This window comes from Penicillium cinerascens (genome assembly GCF_028974065.1).
Source record: "Penicillium cinerascens strain IBT 15544 chromosome Unknown contig_24_segment0_segment0, whole genome shotgun sequence".
Classification (NCBI taxonomy): Eukaryota; Fungi; Ascomycota; class Eurotiomycetes; order Eurotiales; family Aspergillaceae; genus Penicillium; species Penicillium cinerascens.
Genome location: NW_026695290.1, coordinates 25,773 through 44,337, shown reverse-complemented (window position 1 = coordinate 44,337; position 18,565 = coordinate 25,773). Strand labels below are relative to the sequence as shown.

Here is an 18,565-nt window from a genome sequence, read left to right as displayed (position 1 = left end):
AGGATTTGGTTCAGCTAACAGGTCTGCCTGTATGAGATATGTTAATTCAGGTATCAGCTTGATCCTGGTTTTGACTGTATAGTGAATCATTTTTTCGTAAGTCATTCTGAAATTCGCATGACAAAATCATGCTGGAGGCTGTAGTCAAATCCGCAGTGATTCGATCTGGTTGGCTCTCTGAGTCAACGTATTTATCACCCGGATTATTTCCATCTTCGCGATCTTCGAGGCGTTGCTGTAGTTCTGCTTCAGTTTCGTAATGCGCTGACATCAGTCCATGTTGTTTTTCCAGTCAGTCCCAAACTTACCAGCTTGGATTCCTTTCAGAAGACGCTTCTTCGGACCTCTTGTTGAACGCCTAGTGTCAATTACGCAGACGTTACCTGTCTCGGTACAAACTCCGACCCGTGGCTGTTGGCCGTCGCAGCGAACCTTCCGTTTTCGGCATTCTTCCCATGCTAACTTGCATCGAACATCGCGCGAGATTCATTCCTGTTCTGAAATCTGGGGGGTTGTGTTGTGCCTACCTACAGTTTCTCCGATCATTACGGAGAAAAGTAAAAGCAGAGATACCGTGTTTCATGCCGGGGAGTAGGGAACTAGAAGAAATATTTATTTCATAAAATACCGGTTGGAGAATCGTAAAACCGGAATGGTATGCGTCATTGTCTATTTAGGCCCATGTAAATGGTGTTTCGGCCGGATGACAGGGTACCCCTAGAATCTCACTAGGGCCGTTTCTCTTCTACAGTATAGTTAATAACCGCTACAGGATAGGTGAGTAATTAAGGTCCTAGATCCTAACGTTACGTGCAATCGCAAATTAAAACGCCCGCTACCACCTCTATATGTACATTAAATAAAATTCAGGCTTTAAGAGATTGTATGCGAAGGAAGCGCGTATTAAATTTGAAAGTCTTGGGCTATAGTGAAAGAAAACAAAGGTATATAACAATCATTTGAAAGCGCTTAGCGCGGTCGGTTTCTTAGATCCCGCGCCGAAACTGACCAACTTTGGAAGACCATTACACCACAACCCGTTTGTCAAACAATTTTTAATGTGCATTTCTAGGAAACTGGCGACCGTGGAACTTTCATGTAACTCAATATATTTAAGAAATATAAATTGTGGTTTTGTGTTGCTGCATTTTGCCTAATGTGAAACTTTAAAACAGTGGGAATGTGACACGATTTTCGTAGTCGATGTTAGCCTTATGGCCTTCGATGCGTTCACGACAGGTGCCGAATATGCGGTCCCAGAGACGGGTCTGCTTCCCGTAATTATGGCTTTGTCTCCATCCGTAGCGGTGGTGCAGGTCATGGTCTTCGATTACTAACTCTGCATCAAAGAACTCAAGTATCCAGTTGACAGTGGAGGGTGCGCCCCCATGAACGCGGAGACCACTATGTCCGATGATCTCAGAGAAGACCACATATTGATAACAAATATACCATTCGTAAAACGACATGGGCATGCCGATCAGCTTGAGAGTACCGTACGCAAGGAGTGGGATGCCAATGATATCAAAAAACTCCTGCTCATGGTCGGCATATGCACCAAGCATCGGGTGAGGGTGTTTCGTCAGGTGGTGCGTGCGGTGAAACTTCCACAACGGGGCCACCGAGTGCATCAAGCGGTGATACCAATAGAACCAAAAGTCTACCGTAATGCTGTAGAGTCCAATCTCGAGCGCCAGCCAGCCGCAGTTGAAAGATAATGGGAGCTTCTCCGGTTGATACGATAGGTAGACAGACATAGCCAGGCGAAGTGTCGGGACGGAAAGCAGTTCCGTCGCAACCCTTCCCACACCAACATCAGGGATGTCGTCCCGTTCATGCTTATCTCCGTCCAGGAAGCCGTAGACCCAACCGAGGCGGCGAATTACTTGTACTAGATGGATACCGGTCCCATAGAATGTTGTGCTATACAACAAAAAGACAACGATCGGGTGGGGGGTCCGCCCACTATAGATCATGTATGCTTGTTGAAGAACGTGCGGAATCAAACCGTGAAGCAGGATCCACAGATGGACAGTCCATTCCCGCACGGACGGGATCTTTTCTTTCTTAGAAAAGACAGGCACTTCTCCGTCGCTGGGCTTGAGGTGTGTACCCAGCAGATCAAGCAGCCAGTGGGAGGATGTCCATTGTGATCGGTCACCATCGCGCCAGGTGGATATCATAGAATCGCGAGGGTGGCTTTTCGTAATAGTTTGGGTCGCCATATTTCGCTGCTGTTTTTGCATTGAAAGAAAAAACGAGACACAGAGAACTAAATCTATACATCCTTCTATCTTATATTCCTGGGCCAGCTCAAAGTCGCTCGGTACGATGCGTGGTGGAGACTTCATGTGAGATCGACGACTGCGAGCCCCTGCACCTGTTGCATGTGTTTAGTCGCTCAAAAATTCCACCCCACCAATCTGCCCCCACGATACAAATAGAGGACATTAGGATATGTCACGCCGTTCTTGCGTAGGAAATTAAAAAAATGTTCATAATTGGCCAAACCGCCTGTCTGTGGTGGCAGTCTGCCTCGGCCCCGGGGTTTCTCGGGGTCGCGAGAGCGGGGAAACCCTATACCATTCGTTTATCCCCCAATCCCCATCACAAAGCTTAAAGCACCTCGCATCTATTTCCTAAACAGAAATGAAAACCATGTTGAATGGATCCGTGGACGCCTTGGTCTCTCTTTCCTTCCCTCGCCATCTTCCATTGTACACACATATACGGAAGTTGTGCATGCATGGATAGATCACATACCACTTTGACAACAATATATGCCAACGAATTCTGTAGAGCCGGACAAATCTATGCAAATTTCTAGCACCAAATGATAAACTCATTATTTTTGAAGACTCTTTATACGGTCGCGGTGGAGGATTGAACACAACCCATCGTTTGGTTAAGACTTGAGCCTTGGAAACGGGTGATTCGACGAGGATGAGGGTGATGGCGGCAATAGCTACAACCATTGGTCGAATTGGGGAACGCGTGAAGAATAATACGAATCGCTCAGACATGTACATTAGAGAGACTAGCATGTAACCTATTATCGTAAGAAGTTGACTTAGTATTCAGGTGATTTTCCCTCATATAGCCTAGCGTCTTGGCACCAGGGACGGAGAAATAAGGCATAAACAATCCTTTCTCAAAATATACCCTTTTTTAACTCCGAGACGAACGCTTTACGTATAACACTGTAGCTTACATGAATTTCCTATACTCTCCTACCTCACTACACCCCCCTGTATTAGTAAAGATGGCTATGGAAAAAATGGAATAGGTGCTAAGAGGCGGTAAACAGGTAAAGAGAGAGCTATATTTGGAAATTGAAAGGCGGTGAGATGCGACAAAAAGGATGCTTCCATGTTGAATTAGAAGCTTTACGTAATGTATAGATTATGCACCAAAATCCTGGGAGATATTAGATTAATCCGATGGCAGTGGTTTATTTCCTTAATGGTTAGAGGGTCGGACATTAATCAGCCTCACTTGCTACCTTACTAACTGCACCTAACTTTCCCGACCTGGTCTGAGGATTTGTGCAATATATATCCGACTATCATAGGCACGTATAGAATTGTCTAGTAACATAGCTTAAGTAGAGATCAATAAAGGTGTAGGCGAGTATGTTGAGAAACAAAGGGGAGATCAGATGAAAGGAGGATGCACAGATAGGTGGTAGTAAATTCTGATACTGTCTGCCTCAACCCGAAATCCAAAGTTGTTTAAGTCTTGCTTTATATATTTACCAAAGACAATTTTCAATTAATAACTAAGGTATAGGTCTCCCTATGCATTAAGTAAGCTCCTTAGTAACTACTATAAGTATAGAGAAAGTAGAGTCTCGACTAGTTTTATCAAGTTCTAAAATCATATTGCCACTTTTCCCTTTGCGGACACTGCACAAATATAGATATACTAACTTCGTGAAGGTAGCTTGGAGAGCGCATAAGACCTTTTCGGCCACATTTTCCTCGCTCACCACAGCAATTTCCTATTTAAATAACTGCCTCATGAGATAACGCGCTTAATATACTTACGCTAGACTAAGTTTGCTAGGCACCGAAGGGAATATAATCAAGGGATAGGTGATAAGTGAGATAAGGTATATAAACAGCGGCTCTATAAATTGGTTGTTCGAATTAGTTTGCCTAGACCTAGCACTCACCCGCCCTGTGGATCCAAGATCGTGGACCTCCACCCGCACCTCTAAGGGTTAGGGTATCAGTATTAATCACCAAATTGTCGGAAATTATAAGTACCTACCGTCCACGGAGAAACATTGATATCGGATGGAAGTATGTTATCACGGGTGTTGATAGTCCCAGGATTCGTAGTAACCGATATAACTGTCTCACTCGAACTACCAGATTAAGAACTACATTTTATAGTTAGTCAAATATTTTTCACTCAGGATTTTGATCAAAGTCATATATTACGGCTCATTTACAGCATTGCTGCCACTTTGGCATCCATCACCACAAGTCGTTCCGCAGAATCTATTGATTATTATTGTTGATCAGCCGGTTGGCCAGCCACGAATATGATAGAAGCTATATCATACCATATGGGGAACAGCAGATGTTCAAGAGACAGGTGGTATCGGCTACTTCGGCATATGCTTCAAGGGATATCGGCATCAGCAATGGTCGCTGTAAGAGAAAATTGGAGGAAACGTACGGCCACATTCGGCGACAACAAGTACTGGGTCGTCTGCTTGCAATGCTCGCAACTCCTCATCACCCGAGAAAGATCATGGAATATAAGTCCGCAAGAATCAGCCAATATCTCTCATGAGCTCATCAGGTCCTGGAGCCCATCACTCCGCGCTATCTTCAAAATGCAGGACTCGAGTCAATCGGCAATTAGATTGATTCTGTCTGCGAGGCCAGAGATCACGACCTGGGAGCCTTTTAGTCGAGTCACTCTGCTCGGCGATGCGATTCATGTCATGCCTCCGAAGGGTGTGATGGGTGCCAACACCGCTTTACGGGATGCGGCTGATCTTGCACGTCGGATTTCGTTGGCTGGTGGTGTTGATGGGATAGACCAGGCTGCCATTGGGGATTATGAGGCTAGCTTGGGTGGTTTTGCGAGAACGGCGATCGAACAGAGTTGGCAGGGGGGTATTAAGAGCTTTGGGTTGAAACTGGTTGAGCAATGCGAATTGATCGCGCTGTAATCATTGGCATATTAAGTCCATGTAACATAGGTATATTTATAAAGAATTAATCACTCCTCAGTCACTATTCCAATACTAGCCGAGGGCCGAATATGACGTCCTTGTTTGTCGATCACGTCCCAGTAGGGCATTTTGCATTTACTATCGTGAGCGGACAATTTACAGATAGTATTTGACATGACCAGAAATTGCCCCAAACATCAGACAGGCATTGATCGCAGTGTAAAGGCCTGTAGTCAAAAACTTTATGGTTAGGTGTGTCTTATTGCAATTGCTGCACAACAGACCTTTCACAAGGCTCTTATTGTAGACTCTCATTTTCATAAGATAAATGTGCGTTGTAATAGTAGCTCGACGGAGTGATCGGTTCTACTTCAGCCCATGTATTGACTCGGTTTTTGCCGCCGACCCGATCCAGAACAGTCAGATGATAGATGCCGCGGCTCGCGATAACCAGCTAAAACTTCAGATGGACTTTTAACCTCACCACCTGAACAGGCTAAGGCTTTCCACTTTCCCTCAGGGGTCATATAAGATCTTCTTAATATATTTTCAATATTACTCAATTGCTGACATACGCCATTGCTCCCCCTAGATACTGTATTACATCTCAACAACTTCCATAAAAAATTCGCCATCCCATCACATGGATATCCTTCAAATATCAAAAGTCAATTCGGTACTATAGCCTCCACATCCGATTTTTACCCAGCCAGTGGATCTAACCTATTCCGAGTTTGAGCCATCCGAGAATGCGAATTCGACATCGTCAGAACCACAATAGGATGGGGCTCTGGGAGAATCTCCACTTGCAGCAGATTCTGCAACAACATGATTATTGAGCTCGTTGACCGTGGTACCCATCACCCGGATATTTCGGAGATGTTCTAGAATCCCCTGCCTCTTTATGAGCTCTATTTCATCATCAGTGGGGGTAGGAAAAATTCTGGCATCAATATTCTGAGAAAAGTCCAGAATTGCTGCCTTGAACTCCTCCCCTTGCGCGTTGGTGATTTTTTCAGCATATACCGCCTTGTCGATATCTTCTAGCGTTTCATACCAATCGTAATTTGCTTTCCCATCACTGGATACATAGTCATACGCAGCAGCCGGAATAGTCATTTGGAGCGCCTCATCTTCGATCCCTGCGTACGTCTCGTAACGTTCGCTTTGAGCAGTTTGAACCGATTTAATCGCCTGTTTGATATCCGCATTCGATGGTTTGTACTTTTCCACGTTGAGAGCCGTGTTGGCGGCGTCTAGAATTGTTTCCAGGACGACTGTAAAGGGCATTTCATGGCTGAATTGAGCCATCAGTTGTTTCAAATAGTACCGCCCTGAGCTTGTGATCTTTTGCGTAATTGCGGCTACTTGATCCTTGCCGGGGGTCGTGGTGTGATCAGCTGTCGGAGGATTGTAGGGCCAGTTATCTTCGATCAGATGCTTGACGAATTGATCGAAATAGCACATATCGCCCTTATTGCTGGAGGGGGCACACCCGACAGCAATGGTTCTTTCGACTCCGGATTCCCATTGGAATTTGTACGCGTAGTAGAAGTATATCAGCTCGTAAGGAAGGGAGCGGTTGTTGGCAAGGACGTAGGTGGATAGGACAGAGCACCAGAGGAGAAGGAGATTGAAGAGCCTCATTTTAAAGATGACATACGGTCAAGAGAGCGTCTTGGATAATAAGTGAGAAATAAAAAATGGGAAAAAATGAGTGATAGATTGGAAAATAACGGAAATTGCAAGAGAGAGAGTGACAGAGAGAAGCGATTGCGAGCGAAATAATGAGAGAAATTTCAAATTGAACAAGAGGAAAAGATGGCGGTTTGCTAAATAATGTGATGGTCATTGTAACAGTGAACTAACCTGGATTGGATTAAAAAAAAGGAGAAAGAAATGGGGATTCTTACAGTACTATCCCTCTTGGGTACTTGAGTCTACGGCCTAAATCACTCAATCGCACAATCAATCGACATGTCGTTCTCCCCGTGGTTAGGCGGATTCGGATTCGATACGAGCACTCCTCGGGGCGGCATGTCGCCATCCGGAAATTATCACGATCCTCCCACCTTCTGATCATACTACTGGAAGCGAAATGAATACCCCTCTCGGTCGGAATGTTGATCGGAAGGCATGGTAGCTCCGTGATTAGCCAAATTGAGCAAAGAGAGAGTCCTTTCTAAGCGAGCAATCCGAGGGAAGACACAAGGAGATCCAATCGGATCCAGAGTAAAATGGAGGGTTTAAAGACCTTGTGCTGTAGACGAGAGTTCATGCATATCTAGCTGCAGCCTTCGTGGCTTCAAGGCTTGTTTTGGTCCCTGGATCTATTGAATCGTTGCAGTACCGGTCTCTCGCACTAAATGAGCGAAATTAAGCCCCTGCCTTATCGCCGTGCCGTTCCTTCCGCGATCAAATCAGGATCATCCGCCTTAAATGACAGCTCCATATCCAAGGGTCCATCGACCCTCCATCTGGTTAATGCGCCGGCGGTGCAACATGAGGCCGTCAAAAACTGAGGGTCGTGGGGGCCATTCCCGGCGGGCGTCCGGACGGCTTGGGCTTCGAGGCAACTGGTAGGGCTACTTTCGCAAGGTTGGTGGACCTGCCATTTAATTAAAGCGGGAAATGAGTGATCCAAGTGATCCGAGGGATGCGAAGAGACAGAGCAGAACAGATCATTTCGTTTACAAACCCGTGGAGAGGACAGGGTTGTCGTGCCAAGCGATTTGGGGCATTCGGGAGGGGTGACCAGATTTGGAGGGAACCGAGAACAATACAGTGGCACCGCACAAGTCTCCAGCCCCCCTACGAAGTACAACATACAGGACAATGGTATGTAACATTGTAAACCCGCTTTACGATCCGATGTCTCCATGACAGGGTAGTCAAATTTACTCGAAATCAATACAATACACAATGGTGTGGAAACTCTCACCCTTCCCCTTAGCAATCCACATGAACAAAACACGAAGCCCCCCAAATACTCCTCTAACTGCTCGAGGCCGTGGCTGCCGCACAGTAATAGCTTTCGTAGGCCAATACGGCGGTGGTCTCGTCGGTGTTACAGGCCTGATCGGAACAGTCGCGCAGGCCATAGTAGAAGTTGATGTTCTCGCAGAGACAAGAAGCGTCCGTTGTACTACTACACCCGAGGGTGGCATATTGGGCCAACATGTTGTAGAAGCAGGTCTGGCCGCATGTAGAGAGATTGGAAACGGCCGTCGGGGTCGCCGTCGCCGTGACTGTGGTGGTGACTGGATAAGTGGTCTCAGCTGCAATGGCCGATGTACAGTAACCGCTTTCAAAAGCAAGCACGGTGCTGGCAACATCCATTCCACAGGCCGCATTCGAGCAGTCGCGGATACCATAGTAGAAGTTGATGTTTCGGCAGAGGCAGGATGGGTCTGAGGTGCTACATCCAAGGCTTTCATACCTGGCCAGCATGTTGTCGAAACAGATTTGCTAGCAATTTAGCAATATAGGGTTAGTCAATAGGTTTTTTTGGTCACGGCAGCTGACTTACACCACAGCTAGGGAGCTGAGAAACTGCTGTCAGGCTGGCAGTCCCGGTCCTAGAGCTGGTAGAAGTGATGGAGGTAGTAGAAGTAGAAGAGAGGGTCAAAGGAGCAGTGATGCTGCTAGTGACGGGGACGGTGGAAGCGGCAGCAGTGGAAGTCGAATTGGCCACCGAAGTCGCCGGAGTGCCATCAAACGCAGTCGCAAATACCAAGGTTCCATTCACACCAGCGGTCGCCGGGATGACGGTTGCAAAAGCCGTGGAATCGTAGCTCGTGATGTCTATCAGCACCGAGGGCCAGATGCTGGATATGCAGACGGCCCCGAGCCCAGGACGGGTCGCGTTCTGGTAGTTCGGAGCGTAGAGACCATAGCGTCTACAGGTCGGCCACATTATTCTCGTCAGCATCTTCTCTCCACCCGAAGGGCGCAACACAAAACACATACCTGGGGCAGCAAATGATGTACGTCTCGGTGACATTATACGTCTCCCATTCTTGGGGGCAGACCAGCTGACTATACGGGGGCAACGTCGACGTGGCCACCGCGCTTTAGTAGAATTGACTGGGATAGCAGGATGAGAGCGTTAAAGTGGGGACCGGATTAATGATGTTTTGCCATAGCTCAGTTCCCCAGGATGCCACCATGGTCACCCCATCGCTACATCCTGAAGGCTGGGTAAAGACCGTGGTGAGGACCAACGGGTCTCCGGACGTGGAGGCTGCGGTGGTGGTATTAGGCGTTGGCGTAATGAGCGAAGTCGAGGTCGACGAAGTCGAGCTTGACAAAGACGATGAGAGGAGAGATGTCGGCGATGCTGTAGTACTACTAGTCGCGCTGACACCGGAAGTGGTCACGCCAATGGTCTCGAGCTGAGCGAAGGTGAGGGGCATTGACCCCAACGCAAGTAAGAAAAGTTGGGATACGGATTGCATCTTGGATGGTTGGTTTGGGAGCCAACAGAGAATGAAACAAGAGGCGTCCGAACACAGCCAGGGGAGAAGCAGAATGAGTGTGGCAATGGAAAATAATTGAAAACTTGAAAACTAAGCAAAAAAAAAAAATAGAAACGGATCAAGGAGGTTCGGCTTCACTAGATCCCTAGAGGGCTGTAATACAGAATCTGTACGCAGTGTACTTCCTCAAGATGGGATTAGGGCAGAACCGTGGAACCCGACGTACTCCGTAGCGACGGTTAGGGCCGCAGGGACTAAGCACTAGGAACAGCACTAGGGACTATTAAGGGAGTTAGGGACTAGTACCAGTCTACCGGGATGTACCCAAAGTCGGTCTCCGGTTCATGCCCGTCGGAATACACCCCTTATCGGATTTGATCTCAACTAGCAGGAGTCACGGAGGCACGGATACTCAACCGCCATGTCTTCGCCTCGGGTGACCCCGACTTAACGAGTACCGGCTCTATAAGTATTACACCCTAGTGCTTGGTGATTTGTGGATGCGCAGAGCCACTGCATTTTTCAATCCATTCAATCCTTTCAGTCATTCATCGGTCTTTGGACACTGGAACTTTCCAACTTATTCAGCTGTTCGGTCATTCACCCCTCGGTCTCTCTTTTTTCGCCTATCCTTTGTGACTATGAAATAACCATGGTGGCCTTGTTCCCCAAGAATCTCACCCTTTTACTTTTCCTATTCTACCTTCTCAGCCTCATTGCTGCTGCGACCCATCGCGCAGACGCTCCGTTTCACCTATGGCATCAACGGCGGGCCCTCGCAAATCATGCCAGCTCGAGCTACATTAATGCATCGAGGACCCTCAATGTCTCGAGAAGCGCCCTAGAGCAAGCCCAGAACCTGGTGGCATCGGCCATAGCTCAGCAATCCAAGTACAACGCCTACCGGGTAGCCGACCCAAAACGCAACACCTATAAGACACGACGATCCGGGGAGGCCTCGTCCAAGCGAAAAAGGTCCGGCGAACCCATGGCGCCCGTATTAGATGGCATGTTGAGGACCGCGGCGGCCCTCTTGGCCGAGCACCACGCATTACAGCAACTATCCAATGGAACTCTCCACAAGAGCTACAGCCAGTTGACCAAGATGCCCAATGGCCTTACGGGGACCAAACGGGATACATCCTCCAGCTACTGGCCGTCGCTGGTGGACCACGGTGTGCCCCCTATGGGATGGGACTCGTCCTACCCGGTCTATCGCGACGTTACGGACCCCCGGTTTGGCGCCAAGGGGGATGGTGTGACCGACGATACCGATGCCATCAACGCCGCCATTGCCTATGGCGGTAGCTGCGAGGAGGGTTGCGAGTCGTCCTCGACCAAGGGCATCTTTGTCTATTTCCCTCCCGGCACCTATCTCATCTCCTCTCCCATCGACGCGTCCTACTACTCTCAACTCGTGGGAGATGCCAACGATCTTCCAGTCATCAAGACTTCACCATCCTTCATTGGCCTTGGGGCCATTCAAAGCGATGTTTATATCCCCAATGACAATGGGGATGAGTGGTATATAGAGCAGTCGAACTTCTATCGGCAAGTCCGGAACTTCATCATCGACATCGAGGAGACTACGACAGCCTATGCGGCTGGACTCCACTGGCAGGTGGCTCAAGCGACCTCGCTGACCAATGTGTACATAACGGCTAGTGACGACTCCAAGACCACTCAGATGGGGATATACACTGAGAACGGCAGTGGTGGCTTCATGTCGGGCTGTGTGATCAGTGGAGGCCAGTATGGAATCTACGGGGGCAATCAGCAATACACGGTCCGAGATTTCTCCATCGCTAGTCAAACCACGGCCAATATTTGTCTGATCTGGGACTGGGGATGGACTTGGGCCGGAATGTATTTGTCGAGCGCCCCGGTGGGAATCAGCTTGATAAACCCGGCGGATCCCTCAGGCCAGCAGGCAGGGTCAACGTACATCCTGGATAGTTTGTTCGATGAGACTCCCATTGCTATCCAGGCCAACTTTGAGCAGTCGAGCATCTTGAATACCAGCATCATAACCCTGGACAATGTCGGAGTTAATGCGGTTGACACCATCATTTCTTTCTCGGACGGCAGCAGCCTCGACCTGGCAAATAGAGACCTAGACTTTGTCATTATTGGAAATGTCAAGGACCAGTCATCGCAGTCCTTTGGATCCTATTCCGTCAGTGTTCAGACCCCACCTGACACTCTTTTGGCCGACCCTCCCGACATGATCATCTACCGGGACAACTACTTCTACAAAAGCCGCCCTCAGTACCAGACCTTGTCAGTAGACGATATTGTCAGCGTCACGGACCACGGCGCCACCGGGGATGGATCGACGGATGATACGGCGGCCATTGTTGCGGCCTTGGCCCTAGCCACAACGGACAACCTGATCTATTTCCCTCCTGGGTCATACCTCATCACTGAAACGATCGTCATCCCGCCCAACGCGCGCATCACCGGCCAGGTCTGGTCCCAGCTCGTGGCATCAGGAGACCACTTCGCCGACATGACCGATCCCAAGCCCATGATCCAGGTGGGCAACGCCGGAGATATGGGTACCGTGGAGATTAGCGACATCCTGTTCACATCCATTGGGGAACTTCCAGGGTTGATCCTGGTGGAATGGAACGTCAAGGCGGAGACCCAGGGCTCCGTGGGTATATGGGATTCCCATTTTCGGGTTGGGGGCGCCTACGGCTCCAAATTACAGGTGGCAGAGTGTCCTGCCAGCGCGTCGATCGAATCGGCATGTGTGGCCGCGTCTATGATACTGCACATGACGGAAGGGTCCAACGGTTATTTCGAGAATATGTGGCTGTGGGTGGCCGACCACGACATTGATGACCCGGATAACACCCAAATAAATGTGGCCGTGGCCCGGGGCTTTCTCCTCGAGTCGACTTCCGGGCCGACCTGGATGTACGGCACGGCCTCGGAGCACTCGATTCTGTATCAGTACAACTTCGTCAACGCCACCAACACGTTTGCGGGCATGATCCAAACTGAGTCGCCCTACTTCCAAGCCACGGACTCAACCGAGTCTCCTGGGCCCTTTAACGCATCTGTGGGCCTGTTCACGAATGATCCCACCTTTCCCGACTCCACCTGCAATGCGACGGCTGAGTTGTGCGATATCGCATGGGCCGTCATCATGAAAGATAACACCAACCTGACCGTCGCCGGTGCAGGTCTGTATTCCTGGTACGATAACTATAAGGAGGAGTGTGTTGATACACAGAATTGTCAACAGCGGTTGGTCCTGGACGCGGGCGATAACGGGGGCCTCTATTTCTGGAACTTGATCACCATTGGATCTGTGGAAATGATCAGCAACACGGCGGACAACGACATCATTCTGGCCAAGGACAACACTCAGGGCCTTAGGCATCCCTTCTGGAGTGCCCTGGCGGGCTATCTGGATGACTACCAGCCACAGATCCTCTCGTGCCCGGACAACTCCATCGATCCCGCGTGCCTTTCGACCTGGAAATGCGATTTGAGCCAGACATACACCACAGTAGACAGTCTCAACGTGGCCGCGTCTGACTACCCGAACCAGTGCATGCCATACTACGCCCTGGGCACCCTCTATTATACCCTAAACAACACCATGGCAAATTACACCTCCACCAACGTGGACTACGACAAGTACTTCGGATACTACCAGGAATATGTCCGGGACATGGTCCCTGACGCTCTAAACGAATTCATGGCGGCCTCCACCCCCAGCCAACCTGAAGGTGGTGCCGGCAACAAGTATTTCGACTGTACGTGCTCACTCTACGGCCCGACCTCGACCCAGCAGTGCCCGTTCAGATACAGTCAACTTTTGGGCGCGTTGATGTTCACCATGACCTATACCCTGAAAGACGCGGACGGCTTCTATAGCGAGCTCGAATCAACCTACGGCATCGATAAGACCTGGGTGAAGTTCGGTGATACGGGCGGCCCTGTTCACCAGATCGGCCACTGCCGCCCCGGCGAGTGCTCCTCAGGCACCGACTACCGCTACATCAACATCCCCCAGGCCGTCAGTTCCCACAAGATCGACGTCTCAAACCCCAAGGACATTATCACCACCGCTCTGCCCTCTGTTAGAAAGCTAAAGAACAACATCATGGCCCGAAGCATACAACTCAACCTCGGCGGCTGGAATGGTGCCTCCCAAGACTTACTCGAAACGTTCTCACTCCCCGTCTTTATGCTCCAGCAGGCCGTCACCTCCATGGCCAATGTCAAAGAGATCGGCAAGAAACAGGCCAAGAAGGACAAGATCAAACTTATTCTCGAGATTCTGGGCATTGCCTTCGCCTTTGTCCCTTTCCTGGACGACATCAGCCCCGAACTGGAAATCCTGGACGGCGTCTTTGAAACCGTCGCTGCTGCGGGGAATGTTGCTCTTAGCATTCAGAGTATCATTTCTGACCCGGCTTCCGCCCCTATGGTTCTCTTAGACTTGGTCGCGGGCGGTGGTCTGAGAGATGACGAGAACTTCGCGAAGGCGGCTGCCGCGCGTCGCGCGCTCACGGCGGATGACCTTGAGAGTATTGGAAAGGATTTCAAGGCTGAAGATGATAAGTTTGAGGATCTGACCAAGATTACCTGTGAGATTTAGGGAGGAAACTATCTCCCGCTTGAATGGAGGGTGGGAAGAGGGGGAATGTTTACCAGGTTATACATCGCTAACCGGCTGAGATATAGGAGATGTCTTTTCGAAGTAGATGATGAACAATCAGCTGTAAATACAATGCGACCTTTCTTTCAAGTGCATTGCGAAGGCCAAATATCGCGGGGCCCGGTTGTGCTAATAGTGTTAAAATATCCCTAGTATGTGTTGAAGAACGTGAAATATTCTCTAGAGTCTAGCATTCGCTCCACATCCGCTCAATGAACAACATATCGCCGTTTGGTATCAAAATCCCGGACCAGGCATACGCCTCAGCCTAAACACCTCATTCCAGATATGCTCTCTGATCAGATTCTGACGGCGATGTGCCGCCTCCTCCATTCCCATCGGCCAGTCATCCGTTCCACGGAAGATCTCATCCACCAGTTCGCGAGGCAGTCCCGCCGTGGCAAGAGCGTTACCCGCTTCCTGCATCCACCAGTGATGCTGCTGCGGCGGCACATTCCGAGTCGAACACACGCGGTAATGTGGGTCAACTAGATACATCTTGATTGAACGATAATGCCCCGGGAGAGACGCATCCAGCAGCTGAAACGGTTCGACCCGGTACTCCAAAACGCTCGGAAACGTGATTAATCGACCCTGAGGAGTCGCGACAGACCCGATACTCTGGTATGATAGTGTCCCGTGAAAATCGCCCCAGAGGTCAAGAGGGTTGTCGAATCCCAGAATATCCGCTATTGCCACGATTTCTCGCCCGGCCCCTTTGCCACATCGGTGGGCTCGTAAATTGCGGATATTGAAGTCCCCCGTAGTATACAATTCCTCGGCGTACTGGTAGTAGACTCCGTCGAGGGTAGTGTACTGTCGGAATGAAATCTGGGGGGAGGTGATGTTTGAGACGTCGTAGGCGAAGATGGCGACGGCGGCGAGATGTTCGTTTAGTTGGCCGTCGAGCTGCCAGGAGTCGTTGGTGTATGTGGGATTTTTGGGGGTGAGTTCGATATTCTCCATCTTTATGATGATTTGCAGGCCTTGGTCGCGGAAGGTGTCTTGGAGAGAGATCGTGTAGGGGGTGTGTGGAGGGGTGAGAGGCTCAAAAGGCTGCCGATCCGGATCCCAGTTACTCCGGTGACGGACGATGTCGATGATGGCTTTATCTTTGTGTCGGTTGGTCTTCCACTCTTCATACGAAAAAGCGGTTCCCGGTTCCGGGTGTTTAAAGCGCAGCAGACGCTTTAATTTATTTTCAATGCTCCGCCACGGCTTGACCTCCCCCTCCATCCAGTCGTCTGGAGCTGCGACGGGGGTGTTTGAGCCGTCCTCTGGGAGTTCTAGATACTCCTTGGCTCTTTGCCAGAGGTCCGAGTCCGGCGGAGGCAGCTTCTTGTGTAGATTGTCTGCCACATCTCGTAGCCCGCTGAGCCGCCTTTGCGCGTCGAGGTGCTTTTTTCTACCCTTCCTCGTTTGGTCATCCTTGCTGCTCTGCAGCGCTTCTTGGGCTTTGCGGTATATTTTAATCCTGGGTTCAAAGGGTATTCTAAACGCGAGCGCCCATTCAGGAAGCTCATTCTCCCATTCGACCCCGTAGGTGATGATACGTAGGGGAACCGGCCCCAATTGCCCCTGGTTGAATTGATCATCCCAGCCACTCTGTCCCTTCACCAGACAATCATTCCACGGCTTGATTGTCATGGAGATGAGTTTCTCAATAGCCTGGTATAGACCCTTATGAGCTGGGTGCAAGTTATTGATGTAAGAGGTGATCTGCACCTCCGTTCTGAAGTCGTGGAGAAATTCCACCTCACATGGAAGGCATTGGTAGTTGGAACTCCAGTGGTAGAACTCGGACTTCTCACCATGGGGAGGGCTAATACCCCAGCATGGAGTGCCAAGCCTGTCTATATCCTTCTGCACGGACTGGGAGTTGATCCGTCGATCGTAAGGCTTGGGCGCGACCGTTGCATCTCGATAGCAGCCCAGCACGTCGTCGAGGTCCACTCGTCCTCCGTCCGTCAAGACCAGGCTTCGTCCATAAACCAAGGGAAATAACAACGGATCAACCACATTCAACACGGTTTCGGACTGCCAATCTAAAATTCGCTGTTCCTGCTGCTCCTCCAATAAAGCCGGAACGGACCCTCTGAACACCGCACTAAGAGAGTCCAGAGTCTCCGTATCTGCTTTGCACACGCACGATCCGGTATCAAGAACGCGGATATGGGTCTGGCGATTCTCGCGGAGATCAACCGCTTTATCGCGGAGCTCCTTTACGCACCATTCCCACGCCTTTTCGCTCATCAGTGGGGTTGTGTCAAAGGTCTCTTGTTTCCATTCCGCGACAACTTCATAGTCGAAGATCTTCACGTACCACGCAGGCCGATCGGTGAGGTGGTTCATCACGGCGACCATGGTCAGCTCGCGGGCCGTGACGGCGGGGGCCTGTCGCCACTCCACCGTTCCGTGCGCAAAACGGGCGTTGGAAGGGAGTTCATAGTGGACCGGGATGCCTGCGAACCCTGGGACTCGAAGCGGACCGTGGCCAGTGTTGTCGAATTTGGTGTCAACCTGCTCGGTTTCTTCAGTCATGAGAGAGGAATCTAGTTTGGTTAGAGCATGCGTGGATACCGTCAAGGGGGGAGATTGAAAGATAAGTGATTGCGATATGAACAGGTAGCCTTACCCATGGATGATTGAATCAGGATTAGTTAACGTAACGTATTCGGTAAGCGAGCCGGCCACCTCAAAACACAATAGTAAATGCGATAAATTACAACTTTATAACTTAACAACCATAGCTTCCTATAATATCTTCTTATAAACTTATATTCTTTATACTGAGTCTAACATTTTTCAAAAGCCTTGAAAGTTTTTAGGATATACTGATTAGAAGACATATCCTTGAAGCTGAAAAAGGTTAAATTACAGTGTATTTTTGGTAAAGATTGTCAAATCAAAATTAAATTGAGCTAGACTCTTAAGATGTCAGAACACGTAATATAAGGGCCAATCAGCGGTGAAAAGAACTCTGTATTGCTATACCCCTGAATCTGGCAATTTAACGTAATTCACGGCCAACCCGTTAACACGGCCAACCCGTTAGTCCACCTCCATTACCAATTTTCTATTCAAGATAACTCCACCAAGAAAGTATAAATTCATCTCAAACTAGCGCTTCTTACAACGATTAATCTTATGCCCTAACTCCCCACACCCGCTACACCTTGGCGGAGCCCTCTTGCGTGGCAAATCTGCCTGACTAGCTGATTCGCCTGCCTCACGCGATACCACCGGGCTATCTTCAACTGGCTGGTCTGGCTGCTGAGCTAGCAGTTGGCCCTCTGCGATAGATAGGCCTCCTTCATGTGCTATTTGTCGATTCGACCGTGTACGTTTCTGGCGTTTCTTCTCGTTTGCTCTACGTAGACTAGCGTTCTCCTGCGCTAGTATCGCAGCGTTATACATCGATAAATAAGCACCTTTGATAATCTGATCCACAGCAGTTTTTGAGGGTGACGGAGGGCTATTTGACCGCTGTCTCAATAGATTCTTGAGTAAGGTAGCCTGCTTTTGTAGCTGAATCACTGTTTTAGGCGTTTTTGGTGTGAATTGGCTAGATCTACTGCTTAGTCGGCTTCCTGGCGGTGTTGGCGTTCGGAGCGAGATATTGAGCTTAGAAAGCACACGCTCTGGGTCAAACGGTGTAAGACCAGTAGCAGCGAAGCTAGTCTGGATAGTCTGCGGTTGAAACGCCTCGATACGCGCCCGAGGGTAATCTGCGAGAAAGTCGAGCTTATCGATGTGGTTATAGCCATATCGGGCGAGGTCGCTCACGAAGCGACCGTATGCGCGCTTCAACGGAGCAAAACACGCAACATCAAGCGGTTGGAGTAAATGCGAAGAATGCGAAGGCATACAGAGCGGTATAATATTATTCTCAGCGCAGATTCGGTCGAATTGAGGTGTAAGGTGGCTACCGTGGCCATCAAGAATTAATAGCCGATATCGACCTCGTACGCGCGAATTCGTATATGGAATGAAGTGCTTCTGTAGCCAGCGAAGGCCTATCTCATCGGTAGTCCAGCCGTTATTCGAGACCTCAATCCGCCAATCGCTAGGCAGATTTGATTCGAACCAGCCAGCAATATAAACCTTGCCTTGAAATATCACACATGGCGGTAGTGCGTAGCCATCGGCGCATATAGCCTCGATAGCAGTAACCCATTCGCGGTTTCCTGGCTGTAAGATAGAGCGCCGACCGTAGTA

The 18,565-nt window shown here is 49.6% G+C and overlaps 7 protein-coding genes across 7 annotated transcripts; 3 read left to right on the top strand and 4 right to left on the bottom strand.

Moving 5' to 3' along the window:
• Positions 1 to 1,166: 1,166 nt before the first annotated feature.
• On the bottom strand, positions 1,167 to 2,225 carry N7498_003081 (sterol desaturase family protein; the record flags this gene model as incomplete). The annotated part of the gene is made up of 1 exon (XM_058450143.1): positions 1,167 to 2,225. One exon carries the CDS (start codon positions 2,223 to 2,225, stop codon positions 1,167 to 1,169), a length of 1,059 nt encoding a protein of 352 aa, XP_058309605.1.
• Positions 2,226 to 4,846: 2,621 nt separating this feature from the next.
• On the top strand, positions 4,847 to 5,188 carry N7498_003080 (FAD-dependent oxidoreductase; the record flags this gene model as incomplete). Its single annotated transcript, XM_058450142.1, has 1 exon — positions 4,847 to 5,188. One exon carries the CDS (start codon positions 4,847 to 4,849, stop codon positions 5,186 to 5,188), a length of 342 nt encoding a protein of 113 aa, XP_058309604.1.
• Positions 5,189 to 5,914: 726 nt separating this feature from the next.
• N7498_003079 (uncharacterized protein) lies at positions 5,915 to 6,838 on the bottom strand (the record flags this gene model as incomplete). The annotated part of the gene is made up of 1 exon (XM_058450141.1): positions 5,915 to 6,838. The coding sequence occupies one exon, from the start codon at positions 6,836 to 6,838 to the stop codon at positions 5,915 to 5,917; it is 924 nt and encodes a 307-aa protein (XP_058309603.1).
• Positions 6,839 to 8,185: 1,347 nt separating this feature from the next.
• On the bottom strand, positions 8,186 to 9,107 carry N7498_003078 (CFEM domain-containing protein; the record flags this gene model as incomplete). The annotated part of the gene is made up of 2 exons (XM_058450140.1): positions 8,186 to 8,659; positions 8,721 to 9,107. The coding sequence occupies 2 exons, from the start codon at positions 9,105 to 9,107 to the stop codon at positions 8,186 to 8,188; spliced, it is 861 nt and encodes a 286-aa protein (XP_058309602.1).
• A 251-nt stretch (positions 9,108 to 9,358) lies between these two features.
• Positions 9,359 to 9,589, top strand: N7498_003077 (uncharacterized protein; the record flags this gene model as incomplete). The annotated part of the gene is made up of 1 exon (XM_058450139.1): positions 9,359 to 9,589. One exon carries the CDS (start codon positions 9,359 to 9,361, stop codon positions 9,587 to 9,589), a length of 231 nt encoding a protein of 76 aa, XP_058309601.1.
• A 732-nt stretch (positions 9,590 to 10,321) lies between these two features.
• On the top strand, positions 10,322 to 14,287 carry N7498_003076 (glycoside hydrolase family 55 protein; the record flags this gene model as incomplete). Its single annotated transcript, XM_058450138.1, has 1 exon — positions 10,322 to 14,287. One exon carries the CDS (start codon positions 10,322 to 10,324, stop codon positions 14,285 to 14,287), a length of 3,966 nt encoding a protein of 1,321 aa, XP_058309600.1.
• Positions 14,288 to 14,584: 297 nt separating this feature from the next.
• Positions 14,585 to 16,888, bottom strand: N7498_003075 (DUF4246 domain-containing protein; the record flags this gene model as incomplete). The annotated part of the gene is made up of 1 exon (XM_058450137.1): positions 14,585 to 16,888. The coding sequence occupies one exon, from the start codon at positions 16,886 to 16,888 to the stop codon at positions 14,585 to 14,587; it is 2,304 nt and encodes a 767-aa protein (XP_058309599.1).
• Between the last annotated feature and the right edge of the window lie 1,677 nt (positions 16,889 to 18,565).